We start from the raw sequence: 25340 nt of genomic DNA on the forward strand, positions 1-25340 counted from the left end.
GGAGTCTGTAGTATAGTGTTGTATAAATGATAGTTTTATGGTGAGTGCGAGTGAGATGTATGACTCTTTGATTTTCAAATGGTTCATCTCAAAGCTATATTCTATAAATGAATGACTTAGAAATATTCACTCTAATAAATCAAATGATACAAAAATAATAAAATAATTTTTTTCATTGAAATTTTGGCATTTGAAAACCCATCAAAACAAATTGTAGCTCACAATTGCAAATAAGTTATGTATATCTAAGTTTAAAACGGTGTTGAAATTTCATGTTTTAAATTGTATTTGTAGAATTTTAAAAAATAAAACTAGAATTAACCATACAAATGGAATTTTCAACTCCCACTGCACAGGGTTTGTTGAAAAGCCCTACATTACATCAAAATTTCAAATTCTATGATGTTATATATTATCTCTAAATATGAATCTAAAAGGTGCCTAAGGTGAACTACAAGATTCTTATATATTTATTTAATTTCCTTAAATTTCAAATGTATTACTCGAAAAAAGAAGGGATCAACATTCAAACCTAAAAAATTCAAAAAACCATACCAGGGGCAATTCTTTCAGAAATCAAAGATTTTATTTTTCATTTTTTTTTTTAAGTTGAAATCTTTCTTTTCTTATTTATTTATTCAGTCAATGTGGCAATAAAATACATTAGATCAGGAAATTTTATTTGTGAAAGCTTGGGCCAATTAAATAGCCTTGCTAGTCTCTAACCTAGAAAATTTTAATGATATTCTGTCAGACAAATCATCACACAATAAAATTAGCTGGAGGTAAAACGAGAGAAACAGGACCTCACTCAAAATCTGGCCAATCAGATGTGAATATAACTTCCAGGGGTTACTCATGAATAGCTATTTTTCCTCTTCTTATACTTTTCAGATGCTTAGAAGAGACCCTTGGGCAGAAGCCGAGGAGGGTGTGGGTGGTGAATTGGAGTGGGCGACCTGCAACTGGAGCCAGAAGGCAGACAATCGGGAAGGACTCCACCTTCAGCTTGGGGTGGGGCAAAGTGAGGGGGGCAATGGCAAAGCAATGGGAATTCACCATGTCCAAGCTAGTTCCAAAAAGTACATTCTAATATTTTCCACTCCCAAGCCTTAAAGAATTGTTGCACATTTTATTATTGGATTAAACAACATTGTTTTTATTTACAAGAATGACATGTTAGCAAAGATAATACAAATTATTTGTTCCACCAATCACAACCCTCTTTATTCTTTCCCTAAAAAATGTAAGAAAAAATAATCTAGGTTTGAGAAACCATTATTGAATGAAATGATTCATTCACAGTACCTATAGTAATCACTACAACTTGTTTCTAAATAACTTCTTTCTACTCTAAACATTGGAAGCAATGTTGAAATCCATTGTTTTGTGAATGAGTCACTGTGATTGTGCTATTCTCAGTGTTTCTAGATAATTTTGCAGCAGAAGCAATGATGAGCTGCAGGGCAATGATCAATGGCAAATGTTGTAGTAGACTTTGATCTTGACTACAATTGAATGACCAAAAAAGCCAAGTAAAAGCAATGGCAATAGCAATCGTAGTGCAGTCAACAATCAAATGCCAAGTGAAACCTGCATGAGTTGAATGCACAAGATCTTGGTTGGCCCTACTAATTGGGATATGAATGAAAGGAATTTGCTTGCAGGATTATTCATGGCCAGATAATTGTATGTTGTTGGCTTTAGAGTTAGAAAATCATGATAATTGCTATCTACAAATCAATGCTATTTTTTTAATTTTTTTTAATATTTTTTAATTGAATCCATGCTTTTCATTAACTGAGAACTCAATTATACTCATGCACAATCCTTGAATCACAATGCAAAGTTCGACATTTAGCGATTTGATGTAAAGCAAAAGCCTCAGAAATTAGATTTTTGTGATTCTTTCCTCAACATCATGGATCGTCAAGTGCGGGAAGAATGTCAAGAATATGAATATTTCAACCCCGTTTCAATAGCAGTGACCACCAAAAAACCCCAAAGTATCCTTACTTGCCTGACCTAAGTTACGATCGGCCCGCTTGCAAAATCGATAGCAAGTTATTCGACCAAAAGAAAGGTTTGGAGAGTCCCGAAAATAATCCAGCCACTTGGTATTCCAACGCTCTGTCGAACCATTCTCTAACAGCTCACAATTTCAAGGAAGAGTTTCCAACTCTTGACCACGTTGGATCGATTCAGATCCCCAGCTGTGATAGATCGCGAAATAAAGGTTCAAGTCAATCCAGAAGTTGTACGTTCTCTCCAGCAGATCTGAAACATCGGAAAATGCTTACAAACTTGGGCACTATCGACGTATACAAGGATAAAATTGTGGATGCGATTGAGATTTTCCCCTCATCTCGAAAGTAGAGAAATTGCAACTATGAAATTCGACAACCTACAGTTGCCATTGGACGGCTTTGAGGTTGTGAGAGAGCATATTAATTCAGCTTTCTCTTCTCTTAACGATTATTCTCCATTGCAAATGAAGGTCTATCGCAGTGATTTTGGGAATGAATCCCCTGATTGGAATGGCGAGTTGGTTGGCAAAAAATGCACTTTTCCTGCACAGTGGAATTGCGAGTATTCTGTGTCATGGGATGTTCCACGTGATGATGATGAAACAAATCATGCATATTTTGAGTAAGTTGGATCACGCTCAAATGACGTGTTACTGTCCCTGCAAATTCAATCGCATAGGTCAGTCTCCGTGCACATTATGTAGGCTTAGCAGGTAAATGCATTTGGGAAGTATTGTTAATAATAAATGGGAAGGAAAACAGACCCATTAACTGAGAGCAGTTGCTGTGCAGGAAAACCTTAGTTCTGCTAATTCTGGGGGAAATTCGAGCCCAATGCATAACCTTAATGATGATCACCAAACTTAGAGTACCTCGAGTTGGTCTAAATAAAGACTTTGTCGTGCATCTGCAATGACTCTTTTGACACATGGTATTGTAACCGCAGGTTGGACTGTCTAACCGGTGAAGTAAATGTCACAAAAGGTACCTTTTTCCCCTGACGACAAGATACTTTAAGCCCATCATATTCTCCTCACAGATTGTATGAATCGCTGTAAGAGAAGAACCCCATCAAATGACGTCAAGGAACAATCACTTATGTTATCGTCATTCCTTGATTTCAATACCCAACAGCTTTATAGCGTATTTATACCTGTAACTTCTCCGTCACATGATGCACACAAACCACACATCAGCAGAGAATTGAAGTGGAAGGTTTATGGTCGAAAATTTTCTCGTTGAGAAGCACTTACTATTTGTCAACTCACAGTGATTCCCATCTGGCATGAATAGAACGACCCACATATTGTTATGTGCTGCATAAAATACTGCAATAACAATCGCTGTCCTGACTACGGGGGAAAGATTTCTCAAGCGAGATGCAGGGTGTCATTGCACCGAAAATTCTCCAGGATCAAAAGGCAATCTTCTTAGCCGACTAACAATGGGAACGAGGACTCCAATTTTGTCTGTTTTCCAGCCAGCGAGGATCGCGCTACTGTGGATGCAAATACTATCCCTCATCCGACCCAGTCGATTAATATTCCTCTCCAAGTGTTTGGCACTGTAGAACCAACTTCAGCAATGGAACAATACATCAATGTCTTTCCATTTGAAGCTCCAGCGAACAGGTACTAATTCTGCTATATTCCAGTCGTCTGTTCTGACTAGAAAAACAATGATGAAAATTATGCAGTAGAAAATTTGAGCTTAGAGTACAAAAGAAGGCTCTCTCTGAAAAAAAATCGAAAGGGAAAGCCATCATGGATTGTGTGAACAAAAAACAAATTTATTTGTTTTTATAGCGTCCGCAGTAATTGTGTCCCTCCACGCAACTTTATCTTAATATTGACCACGTAATGCGCAGATCACGCAGTTATTAAGCAGTTCTTGATAAGCCCTGAAGAGATTAGAGAGCGTCTGGATTAGCAGTGCAAAAACACTACCAAGTGAATATGAATGTACATGCTTCCAAAAGCATGAAACCATGTTTACCCTGCAGGATATGTCCAGAAGTCTATGATTCCCTTGTATCTAGGAAAGATATTACAGCAGGTACTCCACTCTATGAACCAGATTCCCTAGCATGCGTTATACGTAATCCGCTTTTATCAAGTCAAGGAGATGCCATACTTTTCAGGCTGGTTTTGTAATCAACCATATGAGAGTGTACATATTGAAGAGTTCTATTTCATTATAGTGCAGTAATGTACGATGTGCAGCTAAGGCAGCGTTGACCACAAAGTTATTCTTAGAGGGGAAAACTCATCTTGTGATATGTTTCTGACAAAATTAGTGACCAATACCCAGAGGATTATGCTCTCCCACTTCGCTTAGCAGCCTTGGAAAGGATACTGAAATTCTGTCGTGACAAGTTAAATTAGAGCATTAGCGAGAAGCATATTCTGAACTGCAGCAGGCCCCAGAGACCAGGAGATCATCGTCAAATTTGTTGCCGACAGAAAGGGAGAAAGCCGAAGATGAGACGGAGTATTATACCTACAATGAAAAAGCAGACCACTGCTTCCCTTCAAACGTTTTGTACGACCATGCTGTACTGAATGAAGGGATGCACAATGTTGAGGAAGACTCGCTGAAAGTCTGTGCCCCTTTTAAAGCACTACCTCAGGAGGATATCAATGATATGAGCATAAGGGGGAGGTATACTACGGAAGAAACTGAAGCCTGAGGATGCATATGATTCTGATTGCCGAGCTTTGCTCTCCAGTCAGGAAGAGTGGTCACCAGCATTTCAGCTACGATATAGTCCAATCTGTTCCTTTTGAACTTCAAAGGCCTGACTATTCTTGCGGCTCAAAGCAGAATAAGGTTCCAGACCATGGCATTAAGAGTATCGATTCTGTTCTCATTAAATTTCAAAGACCAACAGAACTCTCCCACTATGGACTTGGTCAGCAAGATCCAGAAGAGACTTGACGTCCGGAAAAGGATATCAATCAGACAAGTGATATGAAGCAGAAGATCAACTTAGGATTGACCAAACTCATTGCTGAATGTGGAATCAGGTGGGCAGAATTGTTCAGTGTTGAATGTGGCAAGGGACTGGCAACGAGTTGCTTCTCATGTTGATAGATTTCTGCTTGGTTGTTATCTAACTCATAAGTACCAAATTGAAGAGCTTCGAGTATCCTGTTCAGTTTTATCCAAAATGTTTATTGAAACCTGCTGCAATGACACAGATACATTGAAGTACCTCAATATCTTGCGCAGGTTACTGACGGATGTGAATATACATGGAGGCAGACGATGGTCATCGAGCCTTCACAGGAACAACAAACCCAGAATAATTTCCAACATAACGAACTCGCTACTCAAGACTTTAAAAAGGATGGAGGATGCACCATCTGTGACGCCGTTTATGCGAAAATCATTGAGAGCTATTAATGTGACCCAGCTCAAACTTGAAAACAATGTAATAAGGTTATCGAATAGTTCTTAGAATTAAATGATCCTTCAACAGATCTTTTAATACATAAGAATTTCCTGATGCATAGTTAGAAAAGAGGTGTACAGCCAACCAAGAATGCATCATTGTTAGAATGTCTCTAGGTCTATTCCGCTGCTTGATTGTGCTTGTGATACTAACGTTTCAAATTGAGTAGAAAAATACTTGCATAATAATTCTCAAAGCTTGAGCAGAGGGCTTCTGCAAACCCTGCATTGGACTTGAAAATTAGCCACAAAATACTACGCCTGACAGTTACGACTATAGGAGCACTTCAAAGTCCACATCTTCTATAGTTGCGGTGAGCAAAAGCAGTAACCCTTGAATGAACATGAACACTTCTAAGAACCCTGTCGATAATCTGAGTACATTGTTTTCAAATTTGAGCTTCGAGTTTATGAGATTCGAATTTCCATGAGCTCCAGCTTCAAGCTGACAGTCGACCGTCACGCTAGAGGTTTATAAAGTGAATTTAGATATATGCAGGCGAACATTCGATCATAAAGCATCATGTTCCGTTCAAGTTCATTTCCAAATCCTTGAACACAGCCCTTATCATAATGTATCTGCCGCAAGTTTGACCAGATGAATTAAAATCCGGTTGAAAATTCAGGTTTCTTCCATTAGCGTGCTCTGCGAAATGAATACATCCATTGCCTACAGCACTCCTCACAGTCGTCACTGTCTGCCGCCTTTGTACCTATGTTTCTTGGGCGCAGGCTTTTCACGCTTTTCAGCCAACTTAGTCATCCACGAGGAAGGCGCACCATTGTTGTGTCTGCTTCCTGTTCTGAGAAAGGAGAAATATCTCAGGAGTGGGAGAGGTGGGGAAATATTGTTGATCTGGGAGTAGATCATGATGCTGCCTACCAGGACACCCTATCTACAATTGGCAGGTCCTTCCTAAGCAGTGATTTTTCTTTACCAGCGAAAATCTGTGAGATTTCTTATTAAAATATGGCAATTTCACCCAATCGATCGCCCAATTGATCGCCTAGTAGTGCAGTTCATTTCGCAGTTGTGAGTGTGTTGTGTGCGCAATTGGCAAATGGATGATTAAATTGAAAGCATTGCCGCCAATGCTCTTCTTTCTGGAGAGATTGTACTGCAGAATGCGCAATGTGCTTGCATGAGGTTATGAACGGGTTGTGTAACGTGCGTTGGCAAGATCAGGCATTTTATTTTGTGCACATGAAATTGTGGATTGCAGAATCCGCGGGTTCTTCTGCTACTGCAGACGTGGAGCAAACGAAATGTGAGAGTCCATACGGAGCTCGGAAGTCTCCGTTGACAGCAGAATTTGTGTCAGGGTCATCGAAGCTCTTGGAAGGGTCTACCATTGATTCCGATGGCCGGTTGCTGTAGCTCGAAGGACGCCCTTCTGAAGCTGGGTTAGTTCGCAATCACCCTTGTTGTTAACGCTGTCTTGCTCAACGTGTAGATCGAGATTGCTCTGAATGTTGCGCATGCGCAGCAGTCTAGGATGAAGGATTGCAGACGTGTCATATGTGGAAGGTGATGGGACGGATCCAAGAGCATCTTCAGGAATATGGGCAAGATAGCATGGTTCAAGATTTGTCTAAATCTTGTGTGGTTAGAGGGCTTGGGCAATCGTTGTAGAGAGTTTTCATTAGATGGTGTGTGTATGGTGATGTGCAACAATTGCAAGTATTCTATGTTTGCCATGTAAAGTTTTATGTGGAGGATGTAAAGATTGGCAATTAATGCATGATTACGATGTTTATAATGCATCAATAGGTGCTTGGAAAAGCTACATAATATTTGGAGCTGCACATGAGAAGGATATGATATAATACAAATTCTTGCAATTATTGTTGGTGAATATTAGATGCTAGTAATAATTGAAAATATGAGCATAGAAATATAGGCCACAAGGTAGGATATTTACAATGAGATGTTACATGAACTTTTTGCCAATATCAAGGCATTAAAGTTTAAATAGATGAATAAATTTGAGTACTTCTTTTAGTTCATTATGATTACAATATTAAAAAAAGGCATGAAAGTAGAAGTATTGTGAATTCATGATCTAAATCTACACATAATTTATAAATTATATTTGAATTCATGATCCGTTAGGTTACTGACGGATGTAAATTATAATTTGAATTCATGATCCAAATCTACAAATGGTATAATAGTAGCACAAAGTCGAAATTTCTTTGGCTTCAACAATGTTGTATATTGTTGATCAAATGCTGCTTCCTCAGCCTTTGGTGCAAGATATGATCTCCTTGATAAGGCATTAGATAGTCCTTGCTGCTTTCCAGGTTGATATGTGATAATAAAATCAAACTTAGATAGCAAAATATTCCACCAAGCTTGACGCCAATTCAAGACTTGAGCTGACATGAAATACTCCAAATTCTTGTCATTCATATATACAGTCACTGCATGTGTAGCTCTTTTAAGAAAGTGATGCCATTCTTGGAAAGAATCCACTATAGCAAAAAGTTTCTTATCGTGGATTTCATAATTGATTTCAACAGCAAAGAACTTTTGAGAATAGAATGCAACTAGATGGAGCTTCTTGTCTTCACCCATTTGTGAAAGTACAACTCTTAAAGCAAAATCCGAAGCATCAGTTTCTAAATAGAAGGCCTTTATAAAGTCTAGATGTACCAAAATTGGTGCTGTAATAATTGCCGTCTTTAGGTCTTAAAATGCCTTCTCTGTTAGAGGTCCCTATTCCAACTTATCCTTGCATATCAATCAAGTGAGAGGAGCAGCAACTTGAGAATAATTCTTGATGAAGATCCGATAGAAGTTAGCAAAACTAAGAAAGCATTATACATCTCGAACCGTCTTTGGAACTTCCCATGACACGATTGCTTCCACCTTCTTGGAGTCCATCTTCAAGCCTTCTGTAGTCGCAATAAATCCCAAAAACTCCATCTTTGTTTGGTGAAATAAACACTTTTCTAACTTGGCGTATAGTCCTTGCATGCGTAGCTTCTCCAAGACCAAACAAACATGCTTCTCATACTCTTCCTCGTTTTTAGAGAATATTAGAATATCATCTAAGTAGATGACAACAAAGTCGTCAAGGTACTCCCGAAAGATGACATTCATCATATGTTGGAAGACCGCTAGAGCATTGGTAAGACCAAAAGGCATGACATTATACTCAAAATGACCATACCTTATATGGAACGTTGTCATATTACGTGCTTTCCTGCTCGAGAACGCGCCGGGCGTCTGGCTGTAGAAGGTAGTATGGAGATTCGCCGATAGTCAAGCAGTCTATCAGTTTTTGACTGCTGGAATATAAACGACTGCAACAATGTACCGTAAATCTATACGGATGCTCTTCGACTGCTTGTCGAAGTCTTTTTTTTTTTGCCCCAGCCGGTAGGTCTCTAGACGTTACAGAGAACCCCGAACAACCCAAACTGTTAATCTTCAATACCCCTTTGTACTTACGATCTTGTATCCACTGACTGTCATGTTAGATTAACCCAATAAATTTCATTCACTCCGCATACTCAATCCTATAGACACCCTTTTAATCCTTCAATCACAGATGTAACTCGATTTTACAAAATAGTCAAGAGTATTCAAACCCACTTCATTAAAAATCCCGATTCACCATTACAACACTGACTTCAGCAGCGATTGCCTCAGTCTTCCCAAAACTCTACAAAGAAGAAAAATCCAAATTCTATGTCTTTCCTTCCCCGACCCGAAGCATGAAGCTCCTCTCTCTAATTCCCTTGATCTTCAAAAACCTCCAATGAAAAACCAAACTAGTAACCTTGCAAAAGCTTGAAAACTAGCTCCCTCCCGATTCCCCCGAAAAAAACCTCCCTCCCTAAAACTATATTCTCTCCTAACCTTATCCTCTGAATTTCTTCAATCTTCCATCTTAGATCCGGAATTGGCTCCCGCCGTCAGAGCTTAGATCCGAAATTGGCTCACGTCATCAAGGCCTTCTCCTCCGTTTTTACCTTTAAGAGATCCATTTACCGTAAACAACGTTCCCTGAAACGACACAGAGAACAGGACAGCCCAAAACAGAATCGAAACCCCGTAATCGGGACCACATTGAGTCGCCCGACCAATTCAGGTCCCGTATTGGGTAAGATGCCCGTAGTAACCTGGATGCTCGCGTAATTGGGTCAAATTGGTCTTCGCGTCAAACTGGCTGAGGCCCGTAGTAAGACCCGGATTTTCCCGTAACTAGACTGCATTGGGTTGCCCCACCAATACAGGTCTCATATTGGGTAAGAGGACCCTGATTGGATTCTCGAAATTGGATCCAATTGGCTCTTCAAACCCATCGTGTGAATTGGTCCTTCTCATCCTGCTAACTCCCGTTATTAGAATCGAATGGAACATTTCAGTATGCCCCGGCTGATTGTAACGGGGTGACTGAACCTGACCACTCAGTATTTGCGCTGGAATTGGTCGATGCTCCCAATATTCGAGGTAACTGAATATTAATAAAATTCCTTTTTTTTTTTTTTTTTTTTTATTTTCACTGTATACTCGTGTTACAACATGACATCCACCCCCTCTGAACCTGTGCATCCTCCGGTATGCACCAATTTACCCAATTGCTGTTTGATTCAGAATATATCCCCTATGTCTTTGTCCAGTTCGTCTTCGTCACCTTCATTATCCAAATCACTTTCATCGTCTTGCTGCGGAATCTCTGTACCTTCATTAAGGTCTTCCATATTCATCTCTGCGTGTCTTCGTTTAAATATTTTTACTTGCTTCCTTGCAATTGGTATTTTCAATTTTGTACCATCTAACTCCCGTAATGAGTAAGTCGCATTATTATGAACAGTTGTTACAACATATGGTCCAAACCAACGTTTTGAAAATTTCTGCAAAGTACTATGTTGATTATCCAGACTATTGTCATAAACAAGTACCCAGTCACCTTCCTCGATTGCTTTTGGTCTCAATCGATGTAGCTTATCGAATCGTGCCTTGTTTTGTAACCTTGCTCTTTTTAACCTTTCCAATGCTATCTGGACATCTTCCGTTCTTTGCTCCAATTGTCGAATCCTAATAGCCAGAAGTTCTTCTCTTGACAATCCATCTTCCCATGGTAGCATACTCCAAGTAAGTACCTTTTCTTCAATCGGCATAATTAGTTTTTGACCTGTCATAAGTTCTACTGGCATATATCCTGTCACCGAACTATGTGTTGTTCGATCAGCCCATAATGCAAATGACAAAAGCCGTGGCCACTCTTTAACTTTCCCATTACAAGCTTTAATCAATGCTTTCACAATCGGTGGGTGACCGCGTTCGCTTTTTGCATTCCCTTCCGGATTATAAGCAGTAGTCAGTGATAGTTTAACTCCACATTTTTCAAAGAACTTACAAGCTTCTTGTGCATTTAATTCTCCACGATCTGCAGTGATTTTTCCTACGCACCCGTAATGGCAAATGACATCTTCAAGCAAAAACCTACAAATCCCCTCTGTAGATTTTGTTCTCAATGCTCTTCCTTCTACTTGATTTGATAAATCTTCACGAGCTAAAACCAAATATCTCATCTGCCATAACCCAACCGGCATAATAACCAAATCAACAACCCATTTAAAATGAATAGCCAAAGGATACGTAGGATGAAGACCATCTCGATGTCGGATATTAAAATACGATTGACAGATTTCACATGACTCTACAAATGAGAGCACATCTTGATACATATTTTTCCACCAATATCGTTCCTTGAGTTTAGCAAAAGTAGCCCAGATTCCTCTATGCCCTGCCCATAAACTATCATGAAACTCCTTTAATAATTTTAGTTTTTCTTCCCTTTTGCCTATCACTCGTTGTGGCATCCCAATTCCTTTCTTCGGTCTCTTCCATAAGAATCCATCTCGAAGTAAAAATCCATATGCTTTTTTTCTTATTTGTTTGAATTTTTCTGTAGACCAATTTCCCTGCTTAGACAAGGTATTCAAATAATGACCAATATCCAATAATTCTCCTTCATAAGATTCTTCAAGAAATAGCTTGTCTTCTCTGTTGAGATTTGATATTGAATAGAATTTCAATCCGACATCATCAATGTCTTCAACCATTTCGTCATCCCTCTCGTATCTTGCTCGAGATAGCATGTCTGCTACTAAATTGTCCTTTCCAGTGATATGCTTAAATTCTGGATTTAGTGACTTAATATAAGCAATCCATCTCAACATTGCAATATCTGGCGTTGAACAGTTAATAATCATTCCAAGCAATGGCAAGCAATCTGTTTCAATTACTACTACTGCCCCAATCAAATAGTCCTTTTCAGCTTTCATAGCCGAAACGACTCCCCAAAGTTCTCTTTTGACTTGCGAATATGCACGCTGACGAATACTTAAAACTTTAGCCCCAAATCGAACTGCAAATCTACTCCCATTCGAATCATCTTGATCCACAGCCCATCCAACGGCAATTGGACTAGCGTCTACAGTAAGAATCACTAGTCTATTGCACTTATAATCAACCTTCCTCAATATTGGAGGTGACATCAATAATTTCTTCAATCTTTGCATTGCCTGAATATGCCTTTCTTCCCATTCAAATCGGTAACCCTTGCATAACAGTTCATATAATGGATCTGCTATGTGAGCAAAATGAGGGATCCAGATTCGATAAAATACACATGCACCCAAAAACCTGCGAACCTCTGTTAAAGAACCACAATCCTCTTTCATCCTTCCAATTGCATCAACTTTAGTCGGATCTTGTTTTCTTCCGTAAGATCCGCATAAATGTCCAACAATTACAACCTCTCGTACTCCAAATACGGACTTCATACCCGATAATGTAAGATGAACTTCTCCAAGCCGAGTTAAAATCTTTTCACAATCTTGTATATGATCAACAACATATCTGCGACACCCCCTCGTATCTAAAGTTTCATCCTTGTCTCCTTCTCTGCACCCTTTTATAGGAACATCATCTAGAAAAGGCATAGTCTTTTCCGGAATAAAATCTCTCAATACCTTATTCATCCCATTCATCATATGCGCAACTGAGTTGGTCACGCATTGAGGAAGAGTGCACATTCTAACCAATCCAAGCGGTGTCCTCATCATTGTCATATCTCTACTTCCTTCGACAAGTTGAAATTGATCATAACCTGAATACAAATCACCCATTGAATAGATCGCCCTTCCAGCAAACGCCTCAGCAAATTCATCCACAATAGGTCCAATTCCTGCATTCCTGACAGTTACAGCATTCACCGGCTGCATATCTTGAATAAACTGTAGTGATCCATTCTTCTTAGGTACCGTAAACCATCGACTAGAATACAGCACAAATGAAGGTTCTAATATTTTCATCTTTATCTTTTCTTTTAATTGTTCAACCAATTTAGGTAAATGTGCCCTCGGTACTGGAATCGGTCTTAGATTCCAAGGTACATGCGGTACAGTGAAGATAACTATAGGTGTTATAATATTTGGATCCACACACCCAATTTCATGAGATTCAAAGGCAAACGATCTACCTTATTTAGCCAACATCTTTTTGAAGCAAGTAATTTCCTCCGGTAATAAAGAACCATCAGAACCAATCTTCAATTCTTCAAAAGTCTCTTCAGTAAACTGATGTCCAATACTCATTGGATCTCTTAAACTTGCTTCTTTTGATGCTTCTCCCATTTGTTCTTTAGAATCCTCTGGTAATGGTCCGGCAACAGGCTTTACCTTCTTATCTGCCGTTTTATATCTCGTCTCTACTGTGACTTCTGGTGCTTGAAAAGATTCAAGCATGGTATAAACCTCTCTCGAATGAATCTCAACAATCTTATCATTATCCCCTAACCCAATACATGTAATCAATTCCAATGAATCTTCCAACCCATTTTCTTCATAAACACCCAAAATCCTCTCATCATCTTGCAATGTACCTATCTTGCGTAATTGTCCTTCAATATCATATAATCTTTTTCTTTCTTTTCTTTTAAAATCATCAACTTTCTTATACATAATATTTCCATTCTCCAATATACCAATAAAACTCGCATCAAAGGCACCTTCATCTCGCGAGAGTACCTCCTCTTTTGTACCTCCATAATCTCGCTTTATAGTGGTACCTCCCCAAAATCCTTAAATCCTTCAACAATCTTTGGCAATGGTTTCTCCCTCAACCTATCTCGATTCCGTTCATGGTTAGGAGGTACTGTTAGAAATTGTACAACTTTCCTCTCATCTTCGCTCCGTACCCTTGCATAAGCAGAACCATCGTCAAGTACCTTTGTTTCCATCCGTGTTGCCATGATATAAGGTTGTCCTAAAATCAACGGATAAGACGTTGTATCTTGAACGAAGAAATGTTGCTCCGTCGCAACATCCCCAATCCGAATTTTGACATCTGGACAAGCTCCATATAATTTGCCTCGTGTGTTATAAGCTGCTCGTATTGCCCATCCATGTTCCATATCAATTGGCCATTTTTGCTTCTTATAAAAATCTTTAGACATGAGATTTATTTCAGAACCATGGTCCACCAAAGCAACTATTGGTTCTTCTATATCTCCTACCTTCACCAATACCTCAGTAGTTGTCCTTGCCCAATGCTTTCGAGTATAATGGCTCAAAGTTTCCATTTCCTTATCACTAAAATCTTCGAAACATACTCGTTGATTATACCCATTCTTTTCATTTGTTGGTTGCTTGTAACCAATATCAACCTCTTCTTCATCTCTACATAATCTTGCATCAATAGCATGTCTCATTCCAGTTTCGCTCATTAATTGCCTCTTTCGCTTAATGCTGTCAATGATAACATCATGAAACTCCTTCTTTGCAATTCCCAAGACTTCTTTTAATGTGAATTCCACCTTAGCGTTTAATATACGTTCTTCCAACACCCCTTTCAAATTTGTTGCCGCTTCAATGTCAGAAAGTAGCTTATAAGCAATTGATTTGCCCTTATCTTTTGTCTCCGTTGTTTTTTCTCCCAATGATGCTGAGGTATCCTTTACAGGCAATTCTTGTGAAGCTGCCTCCTGAGCCTTGTCTCCTCGAGTTTGCCTCTTAAAAGAATTTCCTTCTCTAATATCATCAAAATTTCCTCATCTTTTTTCTTCCATCAAAGCTTCATGTTGGCTCTTAGCAATATATGCATGAACTGAAAGAGACTCAACAGGATCCTCCCAACCTGTTCTTCCTCGTATTGTAGTTGCAGTTCTCAATAACGCTTCTCGAGGTAATTTCCCTTCTTGCATTGTAGAAACGGCAGAAGCCCAAAACTCACTAGTTTCCGTACTTCCACCAATTTCATCATCTACTCTAACACCATAACTTGCACTTTCTCGTACTACTGTTTCATGCTCTTTTAAGTAATCTTGAACCAATGCTCTCATTCCTCCCTTGCCAAAATTGGTTTGAAGAAGATCCTCCCTATCTTTCAATGCTATCTTCCCATCTTTTCAGTAAATAATTCCCTACCGTATCATATTATTAAATTCATTGCAATCTTTTCTAGTGTATGAAGCATCATCACACCAAATGCATCTTTGTACATATCCTTGTTTTGAAACATTCTTCGAATTGTTTATAGAAGTATTCTCTTCAAGTCTTGTCAATTTGATTTGAAGATCTCGCATTCCTCGTATAATTTCTTCCATACCCATATCTGCTTTCTTTGACAAGGATGTCGAAGGTTGAACTGTAGGCATTGTCGGTGGTGTTGTACGTACTGGAGCTTTGGGTGCTTGTACTGTTTTCGGAATATTGCTCCTATCCTTCCTCCTTTCTTTTTTTGTAAGCAACCCCACCGCATCTTCAACGTTCTTCCACTTTGTTGTCAATCCTTCATCTTCTTCTTTGTCTTCAAGAAGGGGTTCTAATTTCTCTTGCAATTCTCCATTAGCAGCTTGAAGAAATAGATCAACTTTATTCGGCTCCAATGTCAATTTTTCTACCTTCGATAATTGAGAGTACTGCCTCTCAAATTCCCTTAGTAGCTCTGTTGCTTGCAAATTCTTATTGGGCCGTTCAATCCATCCCAGAAACAGCTTCTTAGTAACGCGATCAGCATCTTCTAAGAAATATTCGTCTTTCAATGCATGTAAAAAATCCTCCCATGAATTCCCACAACGATCCGTAATCGATGTAATGTGGTCCCTTATCTCCAGTATCGTGGCAAGTCCAAATAGTGCAACCATTTTCTTCTCAGAAACTCGATTTAATTCCATTTCACGAACATAACATCTTAAATACCTTAAAATATTCTTCCCATCAAATTGATCAATTTTATTGACCACTGCTTGCAATGCTTTGGTTGCCAAAGTTTCCTTTCGATCATTGCTTTGCTGTTGCTGCATTGACAATGAGAAGGCTTGAAACAAACTAGCAATAGACGGATCCATGTGCATACTTTGTCCTTTAGAAGGCTCCCCACCAGAAACTTCTCCCAAAAATCCTTCAAAATTTTTATTTTCGTTTTCCATAAAAATAAAGATAAAATCAACCGAAATCCAATACCTCCCACCTCAAGCTTTCACGTCGGGTTCACCACTTATGTCGTCTTACGTGCTTTCCTGCTCGAGAATGCGCCGGGCGTTTGGCTGTAGAAGGTAGTATGGAGATTCGCCGATAGTCAAGTAGTCTATCAATTTTTGACTCCTAGAATATAAACGACTGCAACAATGTACCGTAAATCTATACGGATGTTCTTCGACTGCTTGTCGAAGTCTTTTTCTTTTGTCCCAGCCGGTAGGTCTGTAGACGTTACAGAAAACCCTGAACAACCCAAACTGTTAATCTTCAATACCCCTTTGTACTTACGATCTTGTATCCACTGACTGTCATGTTAGATTAACCCAATAAATTTCATTCACTCCACATACTCAATCCTATAGACACCTTTTTAATCCTTCAATCAGAGACGTAACTCGATTTTACAAAACAGTCAAGAGTATTCAAACCCACTTCATTAAAAATCCCGATTCACCATTACAACACTGACTTCAGCAGCGATTGCCTCAGTCTTCCCAAAACTCTACAAAGAAGAAAAATCCAAATTCTATGTCTTTCCTTCCCCGACCCGAAGCATGAAGCTCCTCTCTCTAATTCCCTTGATCTTCAAAAACCTCCAATGAAAAACCAAACTAGTAACCTTGCAAAAGCTTGAAAACTAGCTCCCCCCCGATTCCCCCGAAAAAAACCTCCCTCCCTAAAACTATATTCTCTCCTAACCTTATCCTCTGAATTTCTTCAATCTTCCATCTTAGATCCGGAATTGGCTCCCGCCGTCAGAGCTTAGATCCGAAATTGGCTCACGTCATCAAGGCCTTCTCCTCCGTTTTTACCTTTAAGAGATCCATTTACCGTAAACAACGTTCCCTGAAACGACACAGAGAACAGGACAGCCCAAAACAGAATCGAAACCCCGTAATCGGGACCACATTGAGTCGCCCGACCAATTCAGGTCCCATATTGGATAAGATGCCCATAGTAACCTGGATGCTCGCGTAATTGGGTCAAATTGGTCTTCGCGTCAAACTGGCTGAGGCCCGTAGTAAGACCCGGATTTTCCCGTAACTAGACTGCATTGGGTTGCCCCACCAATACAGGTCTCATATTGGGTAAGAGGACCCTGATTGGATTCTCGAAATTGGATCCAATTGGCTCTTCAAACCCATCGTGTGAATTGGTCCTTCTCATCCTGCTAACTCCCGTTATTAGAATCGAATGGAGCATTTCAGTATGCCCCGGCTGATTGTAACGGGGTGACTGAACCTGACCACTCAGTATTTGTGCTGGAGTTGGTCGATGCTCCCAATATTCGAGGTAACTGAATATTAATAAAATTCTCTTTTTTTTTTTTTATTTTCACTGTATACTCGTGTTACAACACGACAACGTTATCTTCTACTCATCTCCTTCTTTGATTTGTACGAGATTGTAAGCTCCCCTTAGATCAATTTTTATAAAGATCTTTGTACTTCAAATTATTCTAAGAGACTACAAATCAAGGATAATGGATAATGATTCTTCTTTGTTACCTTATTGAGGCCTCGATAGTCCATGCATATCCACAACAAGCCATCTTTCTTCTTCACAAATAAGATGGGTGTTCCAACTAACGATTTTGAATGACGGATGAAGTTCTTGGCTAGATTCTCATCGATATACTTTTGTAGCTGTACCAACTCTATTTGCGATAGATTGTAGATTGGACCAAAAGGCAGTTGTGCTTCTTCTTGTAAGTCTATGGCGCAATCATATGGCCGGTGTTCCGGTAGCATATGAGCATTCTTCTTTTGAAACACGTCTTCAAAAGAAGAGATGAATGACTCTACAAGAAGACAATATTGGTTAAGAGGAAGGCACTCTGCAACCTTTAAAACACCTTAAGAGCTTCTAGAAGAGGAGTAATCCACTTTCTCCAAGAAGAATAAGACTCCAATATTGTAACAGAAGAAGTATCAGTTTAGAGGAAGATAATCCGCAACCTCTAAAATATTAATACACCTTCAAGCAGAGGAGTAATCCATGCTTTAATAAGAAAGAAACTAACTCTGATATCTCAGGTAAGTGTAGTCTCGACAAACTATCATGGACACAAAATATAATTTCAAAATCTAACAAGAAGTTCAAGAAGAATGAGCAAGAACTAGATCAAATAGATGAGTATAAGAACAACACTAGAGATGTAAATTAAAACTCCAAGAAATGTGTTGTTGAAACTGAAGAACTCTTCAGCCTTGATCCTAATATATACTCCTACTTAGGAAGCTTCTCAAGCAACTTCTATTAACTAGAAAGCTTCTAGAAGATTCTAGAGGCTTATTTTTTAGAAGGTTCTAGAAACTTCTATTTAGAAGGTTTTAAGAACTATGTCCCTAACATCCTATAATCTTAGGTTATTTCAAAATTACATACAAATGGTTTATCAACTTATATGTAATTCATGAATGTATTGTATTCTAGTATTGTAATACAATTATATGGTAAAAATATGAATAAAAATGATTTTAGATTAAATATTCTATCATCTTAGTTCAATAATAAGTCAAGACAATTACAAAAGCTTTTTATAAAAGCTTCTTGATCTATATTCCTTGTCTTAATAGTTAATAGATAAAATTGGTTAAATTTTTTTATTTTTTAGGCAATAAAAATACTTCTATTGTCTTATAAAGTCCATATATTAGTAAAAATGAAGTAGATTAGATTAAAAAATGATATTGTTAATTATAAGATAGAATTGAAGGTAGAGTCATTGTTAGAGAAAAGAGAACTTGCCTTGAAAAAGTGATGGACTTTTGGCTGACACTAAATTCTCAGTAAATCATAAGATAAAAAAAAATACTCCAAGATTATTTATAATTGTAGAATAAGTAGTTATTTGTAAAATTGTAGATACTTAGTTTATACTATAAACAAGGATAGATTACTATTGAAAAGGTAGTTCAATAAGTAGAATGGATGAGTAGTCAGAAAAAATAGTTATTATTAGTAGGTTAAGAGTTGGTATCTTGGGGGTAACATAAGAAGGAGTAGAAAGAAGAAGTAAGGGCCATTATTATGATAGTGTGAGCCAGTATAAGCTTGGTGCTACATCTATTCTTTTGTTTGTTACTTTTCTTTGAATAAGAGAATTGAAATTTTTTGAATATTGTAAAGTAAATCATGGAATGAAAGTGTGATTTGAATTATATGTTATTGAATGGGAAGAAGAGAGATTGAATGCTGAAATCTGATTGTAGTTCAGTAGAAAGAATGAATCTTTGTTTGTGTGAAACATTGTAATGCGAATGATAGTTCTGTGTGAAGAATTCCAGTGATTGGAATGAGGGTAATTGTATGCTGAAGCTATGATGTTGTGGTATTACAGTTGGAGATTGTAAGAGTGAAGATATATTGATAGAAATAACAGTTATTGGTATGACTGAATTGTTGTAAGGAAGAGAACAATAAGGTGAAAGGAGAGATTATAGTTTCCTTGTGTACTCAGATATTGGAAATAGAGATAATACAATGGAGGTAATTAATTGTATGATCCTAACATGAACACTTAAGCAACTAGTCACTCCCCGTGTTTGAATTCCCCTATACAGGTTTATTTTGGGAGGTTTCTTTCGGAATAAGTAAAATGAGTAATCACATTTTGGCGCCGTTGTTAGGGAGTGATAATAGCTTTGAGTGTTAAGAATTAATTATCAAACGTGTTATAAAATTGGCAATGGAAGATAATTTCAGTAATTTTTGAAGCAACATTATGGTTAATAAGAATAAGAGCATTGCATCGAGGGAAATAAAACCGTTGAGAGAAAGATAAGGAAGAGCGCAAGGAAGGAACTTGCATAGAGAGGAGCAAGAACATAATCTTAAAAAGAAGCATCAACAGAATTGGATTAAACCATGGTTGCAAGCTTGTCGGTGCATCCAAACATATCAAGAACCGAACAAACCGTTAATTCTGCAGTCGTATGTACCGTTAGAAAAACTGCCAAGAATACTCCTCGGAAATTTTGTTAACATTCCAATGGAAATCTTGAGGCTGTTAACTAACAAAGAAGGAGGCATAGAAGTATTTGGTACTCCATTGGGTAATTTTTCAATAGAATGTACCGGTGAAATGAGTAATAGGGACTCTTCAGATTGGCATGAATTGGTCGCCAATAAAGGCAACTATATTGTATTTCAAAATCCAATGTTTTCACCTACAAGTTAAGCAATAAAACTATTTGCAGAAAATAACAGTAAATCAAGGAGCAATGAGAGCTCGAAAATTAGAGTAAGAGAAAGTAGAGATTATTTTAAAATGGAGTTTAGCAGAACAAGAAATTCAATGGCATCAGGAGGACCAATCATTTCGATTGCAGTACAAATGGGTGCAGTAGGCGATCGTACGACTAGTGTCGTAGCACTACCTACTTTTTGGGGATTTTCGGGTGCGGACTCCGATCAACATTTGTCTCAGTTTCTTACAGCATGCATAGTTAATAATGGCCGTACCAAAGATATTTGGTTACGATAGTTGCCAGCGACTTTAAAAGATACGGTATTCGAATGGTACAACTGCCAACCAGTGGGTCAATTTCCGAATTGGGAAGCATTGAAGAATGCATTTTTATGTCATTTTTGACTAATTTGTTTTGAGGACCACCTTCGAGAGAAGTTAATAAACAGGAAAATAATCCTAAGGGAGGTGGTGGAATTGTACTATGGCTGAGTAGCTAATATACTTAGTAAGTAGTCAAATCACCAAATATCGAAAGTATTTATCTTATCCATATTAATCAATGGTTTTCACCCACCAAAGCTGAAAATGTTTGTAAAGAAAGCTCAACCCATTGCAGTGGCTGCATCCCTTAATAGAGCCAAGGTTTGGGAGGAATGCCATTATGATCAATTTTTAACTGCGGGAGCCGCGATGATTCAAGTTCAAGGTAGATATCAAAATCCGAATTGGAACGAATTAATGGATAGTTATCTACGGATGTTAGAAGCAAAGACCAATTCCAATACCAATATTCAGAGGCCAATTAATGTCACCTCATTGCAAGCTATACCACCGAACGTAACAATAGCATATACTCCATATTTTCCGTATCCACAACAAGCATTAACTATGGCAGAGATACCAATAATGCTAGCCCTAAAAGATTCCAATGAAACCTTGTTATTGAATTTGATAAAGAAAATGGAAGAAATGGCCATCAATATAGCCAAAGATAAGGAGAAGAGGCAAAAGCCTACTGATACTAGAACCAATGTATGGTGCAGTAATTGTAAGAGCCACAGTCATTATATAACAGAATGCCCATCACCCTCACAAATAATAGGTCAATGTACATTTTGCGGAGGAAAGCATCTAACTACAAATTGTTGGAATTGACAAAGACAACAACAACAATTTAATAATCAGACCATGATTCCACCAATCCAGTGGGACGTCAATCAAGTACAAATGGGAAATACGTTTGGATGGAATGGAAATCAATTTAATCGACAAAATCGAGCATTCAATAACTTTCAAAGTTTCAATTTTAATCAGGGGTCTACATCATACCTCTAGAACTACGATAAGGAGCAGCACTGGTATCAGTAATATACTCCAACAATGTCATCAAACCAAGTTTCTCCAATACCAATGGGACAACTAAGATCATTTTTTAATCCTACATGGAACAAGCCAAGTAGGTATATACGAGTGGAGACATCCAATATGCATGATGGGGGTGTAAGAAGGCCACTTGGTTGTTTTCGTTGCAGACAAATTGATCATTATGCCAATGCATGTCTCGATTCCAAAGCCAGTGACAATTATGCGTCAGTTTGTGGAAATTACAAGTAGTCAGGGCATATGTATCAGCAATGTAATGCTCCGTTCAATTTCAATAATTGGGATTAACAGATTCAAAGCCAAGAAAAAACTAAAGAAATAAATCGAGGTCCTTAAGATTCTTTGGTAAATTGGGTGGAATGTGTCCAAGCCATTCTTATCCGGAGCCAGCAAAAGATCAATTAAACATTTGAGTAATTCCGATGCAAAAAACCAATTTGATATAATTAGGAGACCATTGAATCCAAGTCCAGTTACGGGCTTCATACCCAGTATGAGACCTGACTCAGAGGTACAACCTAATGAGGTCCCAATTACGGAGGCTTTGGTTCCGTTCCAAGTAGTTCCAATATCTATGTAGTTTTGAAAAACGTCCATTCCATTAAAAGATCCTCTCGAGGGCGGGAATTCCAAGGAAGCTCCGGCTGTCGTTTCAATTCAGAGTCCAAGGCGGAAGAATATCTTACCTCACGGAGTTAAAATCAAACCAATTAAAAGAAAGAGGGCATTAGAAATTATCCTAAATATGGAATCCTATAATATTTTGAAGGATCTGGATGCTATTCGGTCTTCTATTTCTATGAAGCAACTTCTAGCAGTTGCACCAAAGTGTTGTTCTACATTGAATTCATCGTTAACACAGCATAAGTAATGTAATAAAGAAGTTTGTGAAGTCACTTTGAACCTTGACCTAGGTGCATTAACCATCGATGTTTCGATCGACGGTGTTATGATCTTGGGTGTTGACATAGATGGTGGTTCCAGCATCAATTTAATGAACGCTGATTCAATGGATACTTTAGATTTGGAATACTTAGTACCCACGACATTGGTGTTACGGATAGCAGATCATAGCCGGATTAAACCAATGGATATCTTATGGAGTATTCAAACTATGATTGCCAGTCTTATATATGAAATTGACTATATCGTCTTTCAGTTATAACATTGTCGTATTGTAACATGAGTACATGGTGAAAATATTGATAAAAAGGATTTTTATCAATATTCAGTGATCTTAAGTATTAGGAGCATCGACCAATTTCAATGCCAATATTCAAGGGCCAGTTCCAGACTTTTTATCGTAGTCAGTCAGAGCGTACTTGCCAGTAACAGAATGCTCTGTTCGATTTTGGCAACAAGAGTCAACAGGATAGAAAAGACCAATTGACATTGAATGAACCAAAATTGAAGACCCAATTGCGGAAGCCATCCAATTCAGGTCCTATTATTGGCTCTCATCTAATATGAGACCTGATTTGGATGGAAAATCCAATGCAGTCCCGATTACGGGGTTTTGATTCTGTTTGACTGTTCCGTTCTATGTGCCATTTTCAAGGACGTCGTTTCTCGAAGGCAGAAATGAAGAAAAAGCTCCAACAATGGAGCCAATTTTGGATCTAAGACTAAAAAAGAGGAGATTATTCGAAGGAAAAAAAGGAGGTTTGTAAAGCGAGATTTCTTAGAAGTTTTTGGGGTGACAAACGAGGATTACAAGTATTTGGGAAATTGAGGATTTTGGAGGTTTTAAAAATTCAGGGAGGTTTTTTTTGGATTTTCAGAAATTGAAGGTTTGGGAGGGTTATAAACAAGGTTACAAACAGAGAGAGAGAAGAAGGATTATTAAGACATTGGATTTTGGGTAGAGTTGAGAAGACTGCCGGTGATCAACGCCAAAAGTCTGTGTTGTATTTATAAATTGGATTTTTGAAATAAAGCAAAAGATTACTCACGACTGTTTTGGAATTGAAAGATTTTGTAGATGAAATCTTAAAATGGCGACTAGACAACTATGTATGTAAAGTGAATGCAAAAGCTCGTGTTGATCTAAGAGGACAGTAAGAGAATACAAGTTCAAATCAGTTACGGGATTTTACAGATCAGATTGTTGAGAGCTTCAGTAGCATCTGAAGACCTATCAACTAAGACGAGAAGGGTTTTGGCTAGCGGTCAAAGGACATCAAATTGGGTTACAGTATAATCTTGCAATCTACTATATTTAAATAGTCGAGAACTAATAGGTTGTTGGAATATTGACGAATCGCCATACTACCTCCTACAGCCAGACGCCCAATGCGTTCTTGAGCAGGAAAGCATGTAATACGACATAAGTGGTGAACCCGATGTGTAAGCTTGAGGTGGGAGGTATTGGAATTCTTTTACTTTCATGGAGAGTGAAATTAAGAACCTTAAAGGAGCTTCGAGTGGATTTTCTTCTAAAGGACAAGGTTTGTACATAGATCCATCCATTACCAGTATGTTTCAAGCTTTAACATTGTCTATGCAACAACAACAAAGCAATGACCGCTGTCGTATTACGTGCTTTCTTGCTCGAGAACGCGCCGGGCGTCTGGCTGTAGAAGGTAGTATGGAGATCCGCCGATAGTCAAGCAGTTTATCAGTTTTTATTGCTAGAATATAAACGACTGCAAGAATATACCGTAAATCTTCACTGATGCCCTTCGACTGCTTGTCGAAGTCCTTTTTTTGCCCCAGCCGGTAGGTCTCTAGACGTTACAGAGAACCCCGAACAACCCAAACTGTTAATCTTCAATACCCCTTTGTACTTACGATCTTGTATCCACTGACTGTCCTGTTAGATTAACCCAATAAATTTCATTCACTCCGCATACTCAATCCTATAGACACCCCTTTAATCCTTCAATCACAGACGTAACTCGATTTTACAAAACAGTCAAGAGTATTCAAACCCACTTCATTTAAAAATCCCGATTCACCATTACAACACTGACTTCAGCAGCGATTGCCTCAGTCGTCCCAAAACTCTACGAAGAAGAAAAATCCAAATGTCTTCACTCGTGCCGACCCGAAGCATGAAGCTCCTCTCTCTAATTTCCTTGAGCTTCCAAAAACCTCCAATGAAAACCGAACTAGTAACCTTGCAAAAGCTTGAAAACTCGCTCCCCCCGATTCCCCCCGAAAAAAAAACCTCCCCCCTCAAAACTATATCCCCCCCTAACCTTATCCTCTGAATTTCTTCAATCTTCCATCTTAGATCCGGAATTGGCTCCCACCTCAAGCTTGGATCCGAAATTGGCTCTCGCCGTCAAGCTTTCTCCTCCGTTTTTACCTTTAAAAAATCCATTTACCGAAAACAACGTTCCCTGAAACGGCACAAAGAACAGGACAGCCCGAAACAGAATTGAACCCCGTAATCGGGACCAAATTGAGTCGCCCGACCAATTCAGGTCCTATATTGGGAAAGATGCCCGTAGTAACCTGGATGTTCCCGTAATTGGGTCAAATTGGTCCTCGCGTCAGATTGGCTAAGACCCGTAGTAAGACCTGGATTTCCCGTAATTAGACTGCATTGGGTTGACCGGCCAATTCAGGTCTCATATTGGATAAGAGGACCCGGATTGGATTATCGAAATTGGATCCAATTGGCTCCTCGAACCCGTCGTGTGAATTGATCCTTCTCTTCCTACTGACTCCCGTTATTGGAATCGAACGGAGCATTTCAGTATGCCCCGGCTGACTGTAACAGAGTGACTGAACCTGACCACTCAGTATTTGTACTGGAGTTGGTTGATGCTCCCAAT

At 38.6% G+C, this 25340-nt stretch overlaps 1 protein-coding gene and 1 long non-coding RNA gene across 13 annotated transcripts; both read left to right on the plus strand.

Annotated features, from left to right (window-relative positions):
* The first annotated feature begins 781 nt into the window (after positions 1-781).
* On the plus strand, positions 782-1954 carry LOC149987499 (uncharacterized). The gene is made up of 2 exons (XR_016498063.1): positions 782-1082; positions 1444-1954. It is a non-coding gene; the product is annotated as an uncharacterized LOC149987499 (long non-coding RNA).
* Positions 1955-1998: 44 nt separating this feature from the next.
* Positions 1999-7598, plus strand: LOC112294351 (uncharacterized). Of its 12 annotated transcripts, XM_090243951.1 has the most exons (8): positions 1999-2706; positions 2974-3011; positions 3321-3658; positions 3895-5053; positions 5259-5460; positions 5688-5794; positions 6213-6884; positions 7252-7553. In XM_090243951.1, exons 4-6 carry the CDS (start codon positions 4998-5000, stop codon positions 5787-5789), a joined length of 360 nt encoding a protein of 119 aa, XP_090100077.1. In that variant the 5' UTR covers positions 1999-2706; positions 2974-3011; positions 3321-3658; positions 3895-4997; the 3' UTR covers positions 5790-5794; positions 6213-6884; positions 7252-7553. The 12 variants fall into 12 exon arrangements, with proteins under 12 accessions (XP_090100077.1, XP_090100078.1, XP_090100076.1 ...); XM_090243952.1 differs by having other exon boundaries at positions 1999-2649; positions 2820-3658; positions 5259-5794; ... (1 more) ...; positions 6704-6884; positions 7252-7598; XM_090243950.1 differs by having other exon boundaries at positions 1999-2649; positions 2809-3658.
* The last annotated feature ends 17742 nt before the right edge of the window (positions 7599-25340 follow it).

This window comes from Physcomitrium patens, chromosome 17 (genome assembly GCF_059467195.1).
Source record: "Physcomitrium patens ecotype Gransden chromosome 17, ASM5946719v1, whole genome shotgun sequence".
NCBI lineage: Eukaryota > Viridiplantae > Streptophyta > Bryopsida > Funariales > Funariaceae > Physcomitrium > Physcomitrium patens.

What these genes read in the sequence shown, in the direction of transcription:
- LOC112294351 (XM_090243947.1), top strand. Translation starts at nt 2,342, where the DNA reads ATGCGATTGAGATTTTCCCCTCATCTCGAAAGTAGAGAAATTGCAACT. An exon ending in ACAAATCATGCATATTTTGA is followed by an intron (nt 2,650 to 2,819) that starts GTAAGTTGGATC and finishes GTTGCTGTGCAG; the next exon opens with GAAAACCTTAGTTCTGCTAA.